Raw genomic sequence first — 18,062 nt, 5'->3', positions numbered from 1 at the left:
CGGTGGCGGTTGCGGCGGCGACACGTTCGGTCGCCGTACGGGCAGGTTTTTGGAGCATGAAGCATTCTTGCCCCAAGCGTGGTACACGGATGGGGGCTCTTGCTTTTGGCGAGTTTGTAGGGAAGAACTCGCCAAGCTATTAGGTAATTTGAACACTGTTTTTGCTGCTGCCGATGGCATGGCACAGTGGTTTCGTGGCACGCGGACAATTTATGAGCTGCACCCGGTGAAATAGCTACGAGCAGCAGTCTGCTGAGGTCAAAGAGTAGCACAGTATCCGTACATACATCGGCTCGGCTGTCGTCAAGGGTAGGTCGCTGAAGGATTGTTCATTTGGGAGGCAAATCATAATGTCGCAATGGTACATGATATGCACCAGAGTTCAAAGTAACTTTGTGTGTAAGAAAACGCTATTCAGCTTGAAAAGCATTTGCAAACGTAAAGGTTTGCTCTTGTCATTTCATGAAAAAATAAGAATTTCATAATTTTTCCAATAATTTTGTCCAATAGCGAAAGCTTTTGGGAAAAGGCGTTTCTTTTCTTCAGAATTACAAATCGATCCATCATTGCTATTTGCCACATTCTCGTGAAGATATTTCCCCAATTATACTCACCTTCACTGTTGACACATTCTTCTGGCAATTTATTCAGACATTTGCCCTTCTTTTCTTCTACATATCCCTCCTTCCTGTCCATCAACCCTAGTGTGCAGGACTTAATCTTATCGAAGTAAAGGATTGCACCGAAATAGGAATTGAAAAAAAATGCTCACTTACTGCAACGAAACATGAATAATGCAACCAGCTGCCGAACGTTCCACGTTGCTAACGAGCCTATCCGCTCGCCGGCCTGATTGTAAATGCATGCCGTGATCGCGGTCGGGATTGAGCATTATTAGCCCTCCCAAAATACCCGCTCATCAGCATCACTCTCGCTCGGTTTGATATCTCAATATCTTTTCGTTTGTGCGTTTCTTTGCTACAACGCCATACCAGAATGCATCTTACGTGCATTTTCGGCAGAGGGAAGAAACATACGCAATCCTACAGTTCACTGAATAATGCAACATGCAGACGACATAAATCATCTCCAAAAACGCTCATCGATACGTTTTAGGGGGAATGGAATCGATAAATTCGTGGTTAGAACATGGTTAGAATTCGATCGCTCGTGTTGCTTAACATTCATTCAGGGTGGACACAAAAAAGAAGGAGTGCAAAAAAACGTTTGAATTAGTAAAACATAATTCTCCTTTAGTTCCTCACAGCGTGGATTGGCGGGGATTGGCTCTTCGAAGTTAGAAAATTTGCAATCATTCGCAAATAAATTTTGCTCGATCGTTCGTACGATCGATGCATTTGCAGCACGCAACGTATTCACTTGTTTTTTTCATGATGCATCTTTTTATGGGAGTTTTTTATATGCTTTTTCCACGAATTGTATGGCGGATAACTTTTGTTGGAATATAAATTTTCGCTGTAAAAATCCACGGTAACATGCCATTTTAACAATCTTTCTGCCACCATTGGGGGTGATGATCGATCTTATGCTAGATACGAAATTTCTGCAAAAAGAGAAGAAACCGGTAATTCGATTTTCACTATTAAATTATCGGTTTTAAATTTATGCTACAGTTACCATTGAAAGTGAAGTTTATTCGAGCCAATCACGCCAACTACAAAAAATACCTTTTTCCAATGATGCTGACATTAATACGCGGCGATCTTTTGATTGCGCATCAGGCTGGACAGTCCTTCACAAGTCCAGTATAAACCATTAAGATTACTCCAACCAAGTAAATGGCAATGGCAGAGTTTTGAGTCTGGAACACACATAAGCGATAAAAAACCCTCCAATAAAAATGCTATAAACTCCACCGATTGTGGAAAAGATAGTGAATTATTTATTAATAACACAGATGGACCAGTGTGTCCCGTTCAAGGGCTGCACTTTAGTTCAATAAGCTAAACAAGAAAAAAAATTAACAACTCAAGAATCCCTTCACATCCATCGACATGACTTTCGCAATGCGTCAATGCCGCCACCACTCAGGCACAGCCACTTGGCAAGAAATTCCGACCCGTTTGCAGGTGTTCGGTTCACTTGTTCGCCTTTTGCAACACCTTGTCTTCTTCACACCGCCAGGTTTTGTCTGGCCCCAAAAATTATCATGCTTGTTGCAGCTTGTTCGGCTTATGTTGTATGGGCTTAAAAGAAACAAAAAGAATCAGCCGCGTATCACATAGCATGTGTATCTTTTTGCAGGCACAACTGCAAAAATGCGTCTGCTATTTGCCCGCGCGCCTCGCTAGTAGCTATCTTTCGGGCCAGATTTTAAGTCGCTCCTACTCTCTCCCTCTCTCTTGTCGTTGGAACTGTGCCAATGTGCGCAATTAAAAAAACCTTGAACCAACGGCAACCAACAACTGGCGCTTGATTTGGCTGGACTCGGGCGCAATTACCACGGAGTCGATTATCAGGCCCCTTCTAGCATAATGCGCTGGTCCTCCGTAACGGCCGTGCAGGAGGAACTTTTGTTTTCGATGGAATTTGAAGCAGCCCGCAGCAGTGCCGAAGGATGACCGGTTTTCATTATGACGGATCGTCCGGTCGGGGACGGTTGACTGCTCCGTTTGTCCCTACGAGCCAGTGGTACGATGCTCGCATGGTAGTGGCTCCCTTCGTCGATCCATTTACGGCACTAGGAATTGGTGGCGCGACACCAGTTCCAAACCTGAGCACTCCTTGACTCCTTTTACATTCGCTATCACAGTGCAGGTGTAACTGTGAAAGGAGATTTCGTAGCACGTTCGATCGCAGGAATGATTTTGCGTCTCTTAATTAATCTCTGTTTCCATAGATGGGAATCTAATCAAACACGGGCAAGCGTATCTTGTTGATAGTCATTTAATCTAGATCGATACGAATTTGGAAGTATTAATTAAAAGAAATAAAATCAAAATACACAAAATTGTATCCATTTTCGTATTTTGTGTTTTTTTGGATCAAGAATCTTAGTAAAAAAGCTATTCATTTCTTAAAGACGATTTTGATTTTACAAGGTGAATTATAAATCACTTGTTTATTACGATCGAGAGCAATTCTATTCCTCGAGAGCAATTCTACCTGCAATTCTAATCCTTGTTCCAATCATTAAATAATTACATCTTTAATTTATCACTGCAGGTTTTAATTGCAGGATATCACAATCGTTGGTCCTGTGTTTTACCGATTCAACCAAACTGATCTTAATCGATTGTAACAAGTCTGTAATGTACAGACCAATTTTACAGGGGTATCGATTTTTAAGGAGTGAATGAATATCAAATCAAAGTTTTGTCTATACTATGAGTTTTATCAACGAAAAAAGTTGATAAAATAAGATTGATTATAACAAATGCGTACAAGAGCTTCGAGTTTTGAAAAAAAATCTTCTGTCTTCTGGGGAAAAAAACCTCGTAAAACAAGTTTCCGTTTTCTGGTTACCACCAAGATTTCGGATAGCAACAAGTCTTGTGGATGTTGTTGCTGCCAGGTATGGTTCTAAAGTTGTCCTCTCTATGTCTGCTAAGGGGTTGGCGCCTCTTTAGAGTAACGTGCCGTGGACACTATCAACTGGCTCCCAAGAAACCCAACTTTATTGAGGATAATCTGTGGTGTTCGCCACACCATATAGCATTTGAATGTTGTGGCTGGTGGTCCCACCATCGGCAGAATGCACGATCCGTCCGTCCGAAAGCCACTACAACTTTGTAAAGCTACAGTAGCATCTAACTCACGCATACCGCCAACAGTAAAGCCGCCAGTCACAAATACACGTCGTCCAAACATAATTCAATTGGTTCAGTGATCTAATGTTGTCGCTGGCGAGCTGACAGCCACAATAATCTTGTAAGGTTACTGCAGAATCGATCCCAGACATTCCGCCAACGACAAGGTCTCCAGTTACGAACTTAGATATCCTAAACCGACTTTTATCGATTCTGGGGCCGAACCCCCAAACAAAATCTACGCTTATTCGTAGTCCTTCTGTCCCAGGATATCGCGCATCGGCACCGCCGAGGATCTTCTTGATGCCCGAACGGCTACTAAAAGTCCGGGTCTAGCCGCATCGAGCACCACACATGACCAGAGGATGTGGTCAATATCGTTGTATCCGTTGCTACAGCTACAAACCTTGGAGTCGGCGCTACCTAGACGTTGAAGATGTGCGTTCATCGCATAATGGTTCGACATAAGTCTCGACATCATGCGAATAAACGCGCACGATCTACCGGGAGCCCCAGAATATAGCGACGCAGGGAAACCTGTGGTGAGATGGAGTGCAGGAATCTCCCGAGTTCGTCCTCATCCCACATGCTCTGCCAGCGGGCCATACACTTGCGCCGTTGCGAGGTACTAAGAAACTCGTGAGGGGGAATCGACCTCTAAAAAATACTTCCATCGGAGGCACCTCGGTTGGCCAAGGAGTGCCGGGGATCCTGCAACGAGCAGGTAGCCATATAAGCGATATTCTGAATGCTTCATTGAACATAGAGCTTAGAATATTTAGTATTTTTTGTATAAAGTAAAATATCATTGTATGACAAGTAATAAATATGATGATGATGATGTCTCATATCTTTGCATAGAACTCTTCATGGAGAAGCTATCAAAATGGTAATATTCGCAAACCAATCTTAACCCAATGAACGATTCCTTCCGTTTCCATCCGACTTGATTTGGCAGTGCGCCACAGCCTATACAAGCATACTATTTATATAATCTATGAAAGTTCGTCAAAATCTTCTTCCTTTTGGTATTTAACGAGCATCTAAATCATCCAAAATTCTGCCATGTGAAAACTGGTGCCGCTGTCGCCATTACCACCGTACCGACCGATATACTAGGACCGTCGTCAAAATCATAGAGCCAATTGATCGTTAAGATCCAGAAGGGTCTGAAAAGTATCAACGTTCAGCTCAGTAAAATGTCCAAAAACTCTGTCCAACGAGGTGTGGCAATATTTTTGTACCAGACTTCTCGAACAAAATTTAATATGCATTGAGTTCACCAACGTAGTTTTCCAAAGTCAATCATTTCTCCAATGGATACTTCCTCCAACGTCCAATGGACGTTAATACTTCCTTTTTGAATCGGTCTTGTATTACAGCTGTCCCTTTTATTATATTTGATTTGTACTTCGCTTTCAAAATCATCTTATTTTGTTGGAGGTTGAACGAAAACATGTGCCTGCAATGCAGTAGCACGTGGAACGATGATGATGTTCCACGAAGGAATGTTTAAGAGAAAAGGAAACACACGACACAGTTTTGGAAAACTGCCAACAAGATGTTTCCATGGGTTGCACCATGCAGTGTAGTGTTGCCGCGTGATGCATTTCGCGGAAGCGTGTGTTCTCTCCCGAAAGTGCATGACATCTTTAACACTACCACCGACCTTAGCCACTCTGTCCCCCGCGGTACGGTCCAACAAAGATGATAAATTAGCTTTTAATGAAGCCTAGTCCGCCCGGTGAACCTGCTTTGAAGTTCGAAGAAAAACCTGCCCGTGAAACACCACACGAAGGAAGTCGTGGCATCGTGGCCCAAGATGCAAGCGAAAAATGGTGATGTCCAAAAAAAAAAACAGCACATAACACGAGACATGTACGACGCATTTTCTACACACGGGACTGTGGAAACAGGGGTCTAACACCGCCATCAGGGAGTCCTTCGGCACAACGCAATGCAACGTACCGAAAGGGTCAATGACCCGCGAGTTGTGTGACGGCGACCCTTCCTCTCCTTGGATTTCTCCACCACATGTAGTTTCACGAATTATGAAAGTGAAAACTTGTCGCGCCCGGTTTTCGATGCACCTTCCCCAACCCACCGGTCCGGCATCGGACAGACAGGCCCAGCTGGCGACGAACAGTCTTCCGGAACGCAAAACCCCATGCACCGGAATGCACGGAGTGGGATGGGATTGAGGAAGGGTGGGGTTTTGCTGCACTCGCAACCAACTCGAGCGTCCGACCCGAAAAACCCCCCCACGGCGAACCAAACCGTTGTACGCTGCTGCGATCCGGCCGCACAGTTTATTTATTCGCGCAGTCAAAGGTTTTGAAGCTGATTAGTGTTACAGTCCCGGGGGTTTTGGACGGTGGCGATGGAGAGCGCACGGGAAGGAGAAAAGGGTTCGAAAAGGGAAGATAAATCGATACCGGACAGACACGTTGTCTGGCTGGCAAGTAAGGCCCAGCAAGAAGGTTCGTCGGTATCGGACTCTCGCGCTCTCTCTCTCTCTTTCTTCCTACTGCTGGGTATGGATTTGGGATCGTACGTTAGGATACAATATTTGATATTGGAGTTTAGTGCAGTTTTTTTTTATGTTACCATCCTTGTGTACCTTGTCTCAGCAGAAAGAGGATTTCAATAGTCTTATCTTATTTTATAACCCACCTTCGGCTTCTAATGCCATGTTTTTTTTTTTTTTTTTGTTAACTTTTAAAGATTTTTTTGTTGATCAATTTTCGGTCATCGCGCGCGAAATATTGGTTGCTGGAGAAGAGAATTCTGCTTCCCATTTTCTTCATGTTTTCCATCCTTCGTAGAGTCAATCGCGCACGATATAAATGGCAAAAACAAATACATATTCTCGATGCTTTCGGGTTTGGTTAAAAATAATTCCTTTCAAGCATCATCACCTTCGTCGCCGTTGCCTTCCATCGTACGATCGGGCGATAAATTGTAACCTTCGCGAACGCGGTTTATCGGGCGCGCTACAATTGCTAAGCACGGGTCAATAAATTGATTTCGTCGTGCTTGTTGGGGAGTGACGACCCAGCACTGGGCAGGGGGGTGTTGGCGAAACAATATAAAATCCTTATTAATTACAACCATTTTTCGTGTTGTCTCCCGTGTATCCATAACATTGGCATTTCGGATAGGATGGGTTGTTGCTGGTTGGTTTGCTTGTTTTCTGTTGTCTCATTTCATTCATTTGCCGTGCCTGGGCCAGCATACATTGTTGCAGTGCACAAGATTTATCAATGAGCAGAGGTCACACCCGGTCTGGAAAGAAAGAGAGATTTCCATCCTCAAACCTTGTACAGACCTTAACCCCGGCAAGATATGCCGGGCTACAGTTTGATAAGTTTCGCGTGTAATTATAATTTACAGCGTCGCCCCAACGCCAATAATCACCTACTGTGCGCGCGTGCTGTGTTTCCCTTGGGAGCTCTCTCGTATTTTAACCCCAAAACCAGCTCGCCCATCCGACGATTGCGATTGGCTTTTCTGCCAAGTTTTATTTCCTGTGTGTCTGTAAGTGTATTTCGCTATTATACGATCGATTCTTCTTTTATTCGAATTTTTATGTTTTTTTTTTTTGTACGTTGTTGCTGTTGCATGGGTGTGTATCTCTACTAGACTTACAAGTGCAACATTGTTGCTGCCAACATCGTTATTGTGCCACACGTTCCGACCGGAGGCAATATACATTGCCGCTTCCAGCCCCGGCCTCCACAAACTCAGGGCGGATGCATTACTACAGCATTGCATCAGTGCAGAAAGCATCGGGCAATTCTAGGCAAAAAACCACACTGGTAGGACGCCGTGTTGCATTCGATTGTAACGCTCATTTATCAATTGTATGATAATTGCACCGAACAAAGCCCCTTTTGAGGTTGTCGGGAACGATCCGGGGGGAAAGGGCGAAGGGGATCGGTCCGACTTGATGCATCTAGAGGGTGCATAATTGTCCGATACTTTCGTGTGAGTCAATTCTATGTGCATTCCGCCATTGGCTTTGCAAGAAATTGTGCTCGTCTCGCTTGTCTCCCGAGTTGATCATAATTTCTTCAACTCTAACATTAAGACCTCTTCGATAGAGAATGCAGATACTCTCGTTCCTGACGGGGACCTTCTTCCATCTCTATTTCCAACATCTACTTACCAGAGTTCTTAGCGGTGGCAGAGAAAACACCATTTTGAAATAGAAGTAAAGCGTCATCTTCGATCCTTGACCAACAAGCACGCTCGCTGACATTGATCTCTTCCATGCACACACATCAAATTATCCCGCCATCTTATAATCTACCAACACCACTCATTTCAAACAATACCACACTACAAAGTGCACCTAATTTACGGTCACACCTTATCACATCTTTTACGCTGCAATTACGTCGCGCTGCATTCTAAGTCACCGCCAGCGCACACAGGATGCAACTGTCACAGGCCGAGCGCAGAGTGATTACACCAGCCGTTGTTATCATTACCTGCAATTAGAATAAAACGAAACCATCACTTTAAAAATGTGGTAACAATTTAGAAAATAAATTCATTCCAACTACCTCGGCCACTTTGTTCGCTACTAACCGCCGTTCGATAGCGCTAGTTCGAATTGCTGTGGCCATCGCCCATCTCACCGTTCTATGATTATGGTGCAACGTGTTAAAGTGTTGAAAGGTTTCAGTTATGAAATAAAATACGACATTTTCAATCAGATCCATAAATGGTGCCGGTCGGCAAATGAAGGTGCAGCTTTACGCTGCATCCGGTGGCAGTTGCAATAGTGACAGGGTCGTTGGTCGTTGGCGTACTTGTTGTTTTGCTGTGTGTGTGTTTTTTTTTATTTCTCACCTACTGTCTTATCTTCACACCGTTCGGGGCGTTAATTATGTAGCCAACTGTGCGCCCCTCGGTGTACACTCTGTTTTACGATGGTGGCACATTAAAACGGCTGCTTCTATTTCTCTCTCTCACCCACTTGGTCTGGGTAATATCGAGAAAGGCGTCATGGCGTTTGCAATACTGCAGGTGATCTGGTTACGGATGCTGGCCGTGCTGCTCTACAAAGTTGATAACGATCGTTCCGCCAGATCGGTCGTTGCTGGCTGGCCGGGAAAGCGTTTCGCCCGATCAGCCGATCGTTTATAACAGCTCAATAAAAGAAACGATAGGAATTTCGGTCGGTTTAGTTATTGGCAGGAACTTCTGCACTGTGTCGCATTATCTTTCTTCTACACCGCGGGTGGTTTGCTCTTTACTGCACATGATTAAATTCTGTCGTACCATATAAGCACCCACAGCTCTACTACAATGTGTAAAATAGAACAATCACAAATCTATGACTTGCTGCATATGTTAAAGTTTTATTTTTCTTTCTCGTTTTTTTTTTTCTTTTTCTACTCCTCACACCTTTCTCCCTCACTTCAATGCACCTTTCCCAATACACCATCAATGTTTGTCTGCGCACTGCATCCTCGCTTGCATTCCTTTCTTATCAAAAATAAATTCCAATGTTATGCTTGCGCATATTTCTGCATGTTGTTTTCGCTTGCCATCTTTTCCTATTTACGTGTGTTTGTGTGTGTGTGCACGTGTGTATGTATGCATGGTGAAACGGTATGCACGCTATACTCCCAATCTCCAACATTGCCCTTGTCCCCCATTGCTCATCAAACCCTGCACCATCCATCGCCATGGTTTTGCGGATGCACAGTGTACAGCGAGGCACAGTCGGCTATTTCGGCCAAGAGCAACACACCCCCTGCACGAGACAAGCTGACACTGCAGCTCGATAGCGGCAAAGCCCAGACGCGACTCCGGACCCGCCATCGCTCATCGGTCGACGTTAGTGATTCAGGTGAGTTTTGCATCTCCTTACTAGCTTCGGTTTCACAAGAAGTGGGCTTTGTTTTGAATAGTTATTACTCATCATGTTATGGAATTTCTGAATTTTAATTTTTCTAAACACAAAATGGCATGGATGAATTGCTAATTGTCTACCATTCTCTTTTTTTTCACAGAGCTTTTTCTTAAGAAATTATAAATATGTTCGATAGTCTATCATGATTTTTTATCGTTTCTGGCAAATAAAATTAGCTTAAATTACTTGAACTGAAACTCCTGTTCAGCACGCTCGAAGTATTTTTGAGATACCATTTATTATAGATTTGTGTAAATTATATCGGGGGTTTTTTCCAACTGTGCTCGCATGTGTGCAGCACATTGCTCATTGGATGTACTTCGTAAGTTTTATATCATACAAACGGGCATTATCATAACTGGCCATGTCCTTACTAATATTTTCTATTATAGTAAGCATAGGTGTCAATAACTCATCTTTTATTTCGCAGCAAGCTAGAATATTACCTTTAGTAATGTTAAAAATATTATTTTAAACATGTTTACAAGTCATTAGTGTTGTGGATTTGCAGCAACCTACTGAGCTAGATAATTTAAATCAAATTACTTCATATACGTTCAACGATTATGCAACAACAAATAAAAAAATATATATTTTAAGAATCATCTCCAAATTCTCGACTTTATCTGCTCGACCTCGCTTTTTAAGCCTTTAGACCTAGGAACTTAGGAGCGGTTCGATGGTATAGCCGACAGCGGCGCCGGTCTTCAAACGGTAAGACCGGGGTTCAAATCCCATCCAGACCGTCACCCCGAAGTGATTACTAACTATCCAACTATGTGGTATCGGCAAGTCTAGTAAGCCAGTTCGATGGTCGGCATGACATTAGTGGTCGTTAAGTCAAGAAGAAGAAGACCTAGGATTCAGGATCAGTAATTCGTTTGTTACTTCAAATACCTCATCATTGTGACGATTGGCATTGGATGTAAATGATGTTTGATGTGCTTTTACAATGCTAAAATAAGTCGCTATAACTTATTTTATTTTGGAGAGACTTGGCATATTTCATGAGTCTCCAGGTCTTAGAGAAATTCTTCTATTTGGCTTAAGGAACTTCAAAAGTCAAGACGGAAATCGAATGGCTTACTAGACTCGTAGATGCTAGGTGGTTAGCCTAAAGTATTTATAAAATAAACAAAAAAACATGTGGTTACATGTGGATGTCATTACGGGGGATGGTGTGGATGGGATTTGAACCCCCGCCCTGCCGTGTGAAGACCAGGCAGCAGACGGGCAGCTTAAAGACCTTTGTCACCTTATCATCCCATTCGTTGGCCATTGACGAAATATAAAAGATATTTTAGGATTTTTTTCTTCCTAAAAATGGAAAAAATATACTCACAAATAGATGAGTTTAAAACGTCGTAAAAACATGTTTTTAACATCGTGAAAACACGATTTCAATTAAATATACCGTATAACCTTGAAGCATCGCAAAATACAGGAACACTCTTCCGTATTGTAACTACCGCAAGACTTCAATTACTACTCGTAATCATACCTTATTTGCCACAACTTAAATATAATCTTTCCCCTCCATCTTCGCTAACACGTACAAACACACTCACAAACAATTTATTCAAACACAACCACTATATCCAATGCACATTTGCACTTGATTATCGGCATGAAATTACATTCCCCAGGCTCACGGTGCACTCTGTGTGTGGTGAAATTAATTTAAATTTGTCATGATTCCTCCCAAGATCCTTTTTTTTTACGCTGCCCCCACTGCTATGCTACCTCTATCCGTGTATCCACCAGCATGCAAAAAGTCGATCGATTTACTGCACACTGTCATTTCTTTGTGTGTCGCATTCGTTCACCCGTCTGTACCATTGAAGCTGCTGCTGCACCGCTGTTGCACGCGGCGCAACAAGTGCGTCACGGTTGCGGCAAAGATCACGCAAAGGTTCAAGGTGCCGGTCAGTGTAATTCAAGGTTATCAAATAAAATTATGAAACGGATTTAAAAGATTATACATTGGGACCGAAGCAAAACACGGACGGAGGAATGGAAAGGCCTACTAATCGTTCCGGTTGTTATGGTGTGATACTGTGCAGAGCATAAGCCTGAGTTGAAAGTGAAATTTAACACGAAAAGCATTTGCTAAAAGGTTTGTTTTTGTAAAGCATGTACCCATATCTTTCACATCTTATCTAGCCTGCGCTAATTCCAATGTGTAGAGCAAAACAGTTCTTCATCAGTCCCAATCAAAAACTACTTCTGCGTAAGCAATTGTGCCGTGTTGTACCTTTTTGCGTTTCCAACCATTCCTTCCGTTGCAACGCTGCTCGACTTTACCTGACGCCTTTTCTCCACACATTAACGGGCGGGGCGCGCACTTCGGTAACATTCTTTCAATTAAACAGATCCGATCATCAGCGCGTATCGCGGCACCGTAAGCAAAAAAACAACTGCAGCTCCGATCAAAACTTAATACCTCTTTGCGTGTGAGGTTTAATTTGAGCCTCGAGAAGTAGCAGTTGTTTTGCTTCGTTAGCGCAGCGTCACGGCTTTGGCCTAGCCAACAGTGGTGGACGGTGTGATCCTTTCCGAATGACGACGATACCATAGCCACGCCACGTTTACCCCCGAAGACAATTTCAGCGCCCGTCTACTGATGGTGTTCTGCACAACTAGGATGAAGATGAATGAGTTTTCCTTTCTACGTTGGTTGTTGGTTTGCTCTATGCACGATAATTTCTAGATCCTTGTAAAAATCTCCACACACACACACATATATATATGCACGCACAATGTGACGCGTAGACATCAATCGTATGGTGATGCTACGGCACGCCGCTCCGGGGGACATGCGCGATCGTACTAATAAAATGTTATGTTCCAATCCCGGGGGACTCGTCGTGTATCCACCCCGTAGTTTGTCGCGTATTGCCACTTTCAACCAGTGGCGCTTAAGACGATGTAACGATCGTTGATCGTAACGTTCTTCGCGATATCCTTCAGGCGAGATTCGTGCTATCCGATTAGCTGCTTCGGTTCCGTCCCATCTAAAGCAAAGAATAATTACACATAAAGTTTAATTAAAATTAATGAATTTTATAAATAATACTGGCAAGTGGAAAACTTTCATGCCTACGTGACATTCAACCGAACCGCGGGACGATAGTTAATCATTTTCGATTAACATCGCTGATGATCGCCAATCTCGCGCTCTGCTGTGATTGATCGGGAGCATTCATAGTGACAACAGTGTCACACGCACAGGCAAAGTGTGCAAGGAAAACTCGCTCTCAAAACATCATAAATTATGCGCCGCGCACACTGTGCGTTGTTTGCCGTACGCACTGCGTAATGACGGTAATTTAAAAAGATGAGTTTTATGTGTTTATATCACTGCTTTTTGTGCGCAAAGCACGGGAACGCTTATCGTTCGCCAAAGGTCGTCGATTATGGTCGCTCCGGATACCGGATAGAAAGTGAGCCCTTAATTAGCGTTACATCCGTTCGCTTGTCGGTAGTGCTCTAATAGACGTTGAAAAACCCTTTTTATGACTTTCTTCATAACTTCATAACTTTTTAGTAGATTTCACAAACTGCAGCACGACTCTGTTGCGGTCCAAAAAGGTGATTTAGTTTCATTTGTTTTTCTGTAGGCTCATTTAATATGCTCACGCATAATGACAATTTTACGGGATCATTAAAATCGTAAGACGTAAGCTCCTTAAAGTGAGTTAAAGCCCTGATACCTTAAAGCCCTCCTTACCCATTCCCCGATTCACGACCAAATTGTCCGACGGGCGTAAATAAAGACATAAAATCATATTCGTTTCACACACACACGCTCAGCCATGTACTCGCCACGGCAATCGGTAACCGATCGTGCGTTACATTTCGCATTTAAACTTCTTGCATCACGCGGCATACCACACAGCCGGCGATTATCCCACGGCTCGATCAGTCAGCTCTCCAACGGCTATTGGATAGGGACCGCTTGCACACAGTACATGGCTGTATGTTAAATTAATAGATCCACATCAAGAAATCGCACCGTCAATCGACGAAATGTGATCCATCCTGCGGTCAGATCGGCTTCCATCCTTTGGGACCCTCTGCTCCTTCATCCCTGCCAGGGCCGTGCAGAACCCGATGACAGCTACACAACAGCTCGGTTTGATTGAACGCCGATGAGGATCGCTGATAAGAACCAGCAGCTGGTACTACCAGCGAGCGGAAACGAAGGGAATTGGAGTGCAGAGCACCCTTGACCTTTTGTTACATCCTTACCACCACCATACGGCGGTGGTGATCATTTCTGCAAAGTACTCCGCACGACTTTACGATTGCCGAACGTGGATTTGCTTGTCGTGTAGTGGAGTTTTGCAAGCGCATCACGAAGAAATGGGATATCTGGCGGAGAGCAGAAAGGCAAGTCCTTCCTCTCAATCCAATCGCGGTGCGTGATCTAGATAGTGATCACGAAGCTGACGAGTTGGTAATGGTTGATTTCTTCATTCGGAGTAAAATCGCACGTTTGCATTAAGTCGAGAGGGTCTGTGATTGTGAAATAGTTTTCGAAAATATTTCTTTTATTATACTTACACTGATACTGTTGAGGTAGAACCAGTATACAACAATTTCAATTACCAATTTTTTTTATTTGTTAAAGAAAACAAATAAGCCAACTTCCTTTGGTTGTCATCACCTAATCAATAGCAGCAATTTCAAAAGGTTCGTCGCTTGCCGCCATCCATAGCCTTGAACCGCTTCGTTGAAGTCTTTCGTCTTTCGCTACACCTTTCCCACATTTTTGCACCACACAATCGTTTCATGCGAAACCGTTGTCGCGGTGTTGTAATTTGCACACCAACACCAACCTGCCCATCACGGCGAGGTGGGAGCGTTGATCGATAAACGATTTCACTTTCATTTCATGGCTTTTCTGCATTTACTACGCCCGCTGGAACTTTGTCGCTTCCTGTGTTTATGAACGAACCTACTGCCGTCGATCGTCATCACACTCACGCACGTTTTAAGCGAACGACGAAAAAAAAACGGCAACCATACGAAAAAGGGGAGCAAGCAGCGATCCCAAACGGGAACTTTAATTAACAAACTGAAAGACCGACCGACCGGCGAGAAGAAAGTCACCACCCTGTTTGAAGCTATGGTCCGTTCCGTGTAAGGTGTTTGGAGGAAGTTGGCGGAGTCTTATCTTAATATGCGTACCACACACGCACGCACACACACACACACACTTCAGCCGGGAACATGCGGAAGGCTCAATACGGTCATGATCGACACCGAATTTGGCTGCGGTCGATTGTCGACGTTTTCCCTTTCGATTAACTACCGGTCAGCTCAAGTTGACATTCATTCATGTTAATGCTTCATTCGAAATTCTCCAACGAAAAAAAAAAAACGGACGCTGGAAAACGATTTTATTTTACCCGTCGATCCCTCCATTCATTCACCCCAAATACTACTCCAACCGTACCCCACTCTCCCCATTGTAGATGAACAACGGACGTCTTTAATGCTTACCAACGGAAACGATCCACTCCGCTCGTGATGTCTGCTCGTTACCATTTTGCCCACCGTTGTTTCGTTCGGATCGTGTTCGATTACTTATCGTGCCGGTTAGGTTCGCGTTCAGGACCCCGCACCCGTTACCCACCTTCAGCAGAAAGGAAAGCACTTTTATGTTTCCGCCAGGCTCTCCAGTTCGGTGGTCCGGCTGTTTAACTGCAGCGCACCCCGACACTGAAACCACGCTTGATTCGGATGTTTGTGCGCACATTTTGGGGACACACAATTTCGGTGATTAATAGCTTCCGAAACGATGTTTTCGGTTTTCTTACATTGTCGCATTATCCCGCAGCACCCGTCTGGGGGGGGGGGGAGTGCCTGCGGGGGAATCCAATTTTGGAAAACCTTTTCCCTTTCCTGCTTTGTCATTATTCGAGCTCGGGGTTTGTTTTTTTTACGCTCGTAGTACTACCATCACAACTTTTGCAGACACACTTGTCTCTTTTCGTCTCAAGAAGGGGTTTGTCAGACGCGTTGTCAGCGAATTAACGTAGAGGCAACGAATTAATCACCACGTGTGTGTGTGTGTGTCGCACTATAATTCGGTGGTTTTCTCACGCGTTAATCGCCGTGAGTCAATCGTGCACAGTTTATCGCGAGCACCGGTGGGAAAATGGAAGCGATTGCTAGAATTATGTATGCTTATGTAAATGTCAGCTGATTCGGTTGGTCGGAAAGACTTAAAGCAAAATCCTCGATGCGCTTTTCCTTTGCCTAATGGGCGATTTCTTTTCTTTTCTTTTTTTGTATTAAAATGAACTTATTGCGGATGATCTTGCCAAAGAGAATTACTAATTTCGATTTCCTTCGGGCAGTTAGTGACAATGAATAGGTTTACATTGATTCAACAGTTTACATTGAAATAAAGGCATAGATAGAAGTCGATCAGGATGTCCTCTAATTTTCGTCTTTTTCTTCTACTTATAGGTGAGCCCGAAGACATTGATTCTGGCATCGATTCGCACATCGAATCCGGTACAGGTAAATGTCGATCATTAATGACGCACAGTACGTAAACACCTGAGCTAGTTATTTAATTTAATACACCATGTTTAGCTATTTCTTCGTCCTCGACATGCTTGTAATGAAATATTTCAACCACACAAGCATTTAAGCTGAAAAGATTAGGCCAAATCATTAGTGTTGAAATATTGCACACTATTTATCCTGTTGCCATTCGACATCGATATCTATCAGCTCACTGAGGTACCAGAAGTAAATAAGCATCACCCGCTGCGAGTCCTGTTTAATTTTCCCTTCTTTTTTTGCGTAATTTCTGCGCTTGCTGATTGCCTGAACGCGCAACCGTTAGCAGCAAATGAGCGGTTCGCGCCAAAAAGCATTGCGCCACACCGTACGTCCGGAATGGAGCGGATGTGTTCATGGTAGCAGCGGCAGCAGCAGCAGCAGTGTTTTGCCTAATGCTACCGATTTTTCCGATCACCCAACAAATGAGGGCTGCGTGTTAGAAAACGTATCCCACAAGTGCCGTTGGTGTGTATTAGACCCGGTTACAGCTAAGGCTAATGATCTGAACTCGCTGCCACAACCTGTTCACCGAACCTCACATTTACAGTACTTGTGGGTGTGTGTGTGTCCAAAGCCAAAGACCTAACAACACACGATGGGTCCGCTTTTTTGCCTCTTGTTAAAGATACGACGACGCCCAGAGTCTCCTTTACCAAGAGCCCGATGGAATGAAAAAACTAAACAACAACAAAAACAGATACAAGTACATACATCCGCAACGGCAAATGAATTCACCGCTGTATTCGATGAGCGGCCAATTGCATCCACAGCCCCGTATGCACTCGCTGGCTCATTCACTTTTAATTGCACAATATATTCACCCGTTTATTATTTTAATCCAATACTTTACGGACGCTAATCACATACTTAGCCGCGGTGCAGTTCACCGTCATCATCCCGTTGCGCGGCGAACCGAATGCGGTCACCATTCCTTCGCTCGGTGGCAGAAGGTAATGGTGACGGTGGCAGGCAATGTCGTGATTTCGGTGTGCAAATGGTAAAATATGCACCGCTTCTTCCTTCCACACAACAGCACGGAACCACCCTACCCGACACGTCATATTTCTAACAGAAACTCGAATCGAATGCTAGCGAATGGAACTGACGAGGGAATTATTTAAGCGAGTTTATTTTGTTGCTATTGGTTGTTTGGTACCGTGACCATGATCACTTATTTTGGTAAACAAACAAGCGTACAAATTAAAATGGAAAAAAAAGAAATGTACAATTTCCCATTCGCTCATTAATTGCTGTGCAGCGGTAAGACTGCAGAAAGCTAAAGACACGGATAAAGAGATATGGGAAGGAAATCAACATAAAACATACTCTTCCCGTACGGGAGAGGTCAACCACACGATGACAAATGATACAACAGAAGGATGGTGATACCTTCCCTCTCCATCATCCGCACTGGTCAATAATCGATCTCCAACCTTAACCGCAACCGACGGTTGAGATGACGAATGTGATAATGAGATAGTGCCGCCCCGAACGAATTGACAGCCGACTGACCAGAACCAGCACCCTGGACGGTTCATTATTCAATTAAAATCAAAGCTCCTGCCCTTGGTACATGTTTGCCAAGCGATGGAGGGTGGTGCTATTTTTAAAAATCTACCAATAGCTCCACCACACCGAAACTGCATCACCGCAATCATTACGCAGGTGTGACACCGATCGATCGTTCGATCAATCGACCGATCGTTCGTTCGGGTGTGGCGCGTGAATTTAAAGGAAGGTGTGTGCGTGTGTGTGTATGTACCTTGTACCGCAAGGTGCATTAG

At 43.9% G+C, this 18,062-nt stretch overlaps 2 protein-coding genes across 3 annotated transcripts in view; both read left to right on the top strand.

The window, feature by feature from the left end:
* LOC126565618 (profilin) overlaps nucleotides 1–18,062 on the top strand; it is a 460,520-nt gene that overhangs the window by 417,174 nt on the left and 25,284 nt on the right. The gene's annotated exons all lie outside the window — the stretch shown is intronic.
* The window catches only part of LOC126563739 (protein outspread), a 197,440-nt gene that overhangs the window by 155,935 nt on the left and 23,443 nt on the right, over nucleotides 1–18,062 (top strand). Inside the window, exon 6 of one of the 2 annotated variants that reach the window (XM_050220437.1) lies at nucleotides 16,177–16,230. In XM_050220437.1, the coding sequence (XP_050076394.1) occupies nucleotides 16,177–16,230 (54 nt within the window). Of the gene's footprint in view, nucleotides 1–9,489; nucleotides 9,634–16,176; nucleotides 16,231–18,062 lie in introns of both variants that reach the window. The other variant, XM_050220436.1, reaches the window with a different exon arrangement.

Source organism: Anopheles maculipalpis, chromosome 3RL (genome assembly GCF_943734695.1).
Source record: "Anopheles maculipalpis chromosome 3RL, idAnoMacuDA_375_x, whole genome shotgun sequence".
NCBI classification, from domain to species: domain Eukaryota; kingdom Metazoa; phylum Arthropoda; class Insecta; order Diptera; family Culicidae; genus Anopheles; species Anopheles maculipalpis.
The sequence above is the reverse complement of the archived record's forward strand: the minus strand, read 5'-3'. Positions and strand labels throughout refer to the sequence as shown.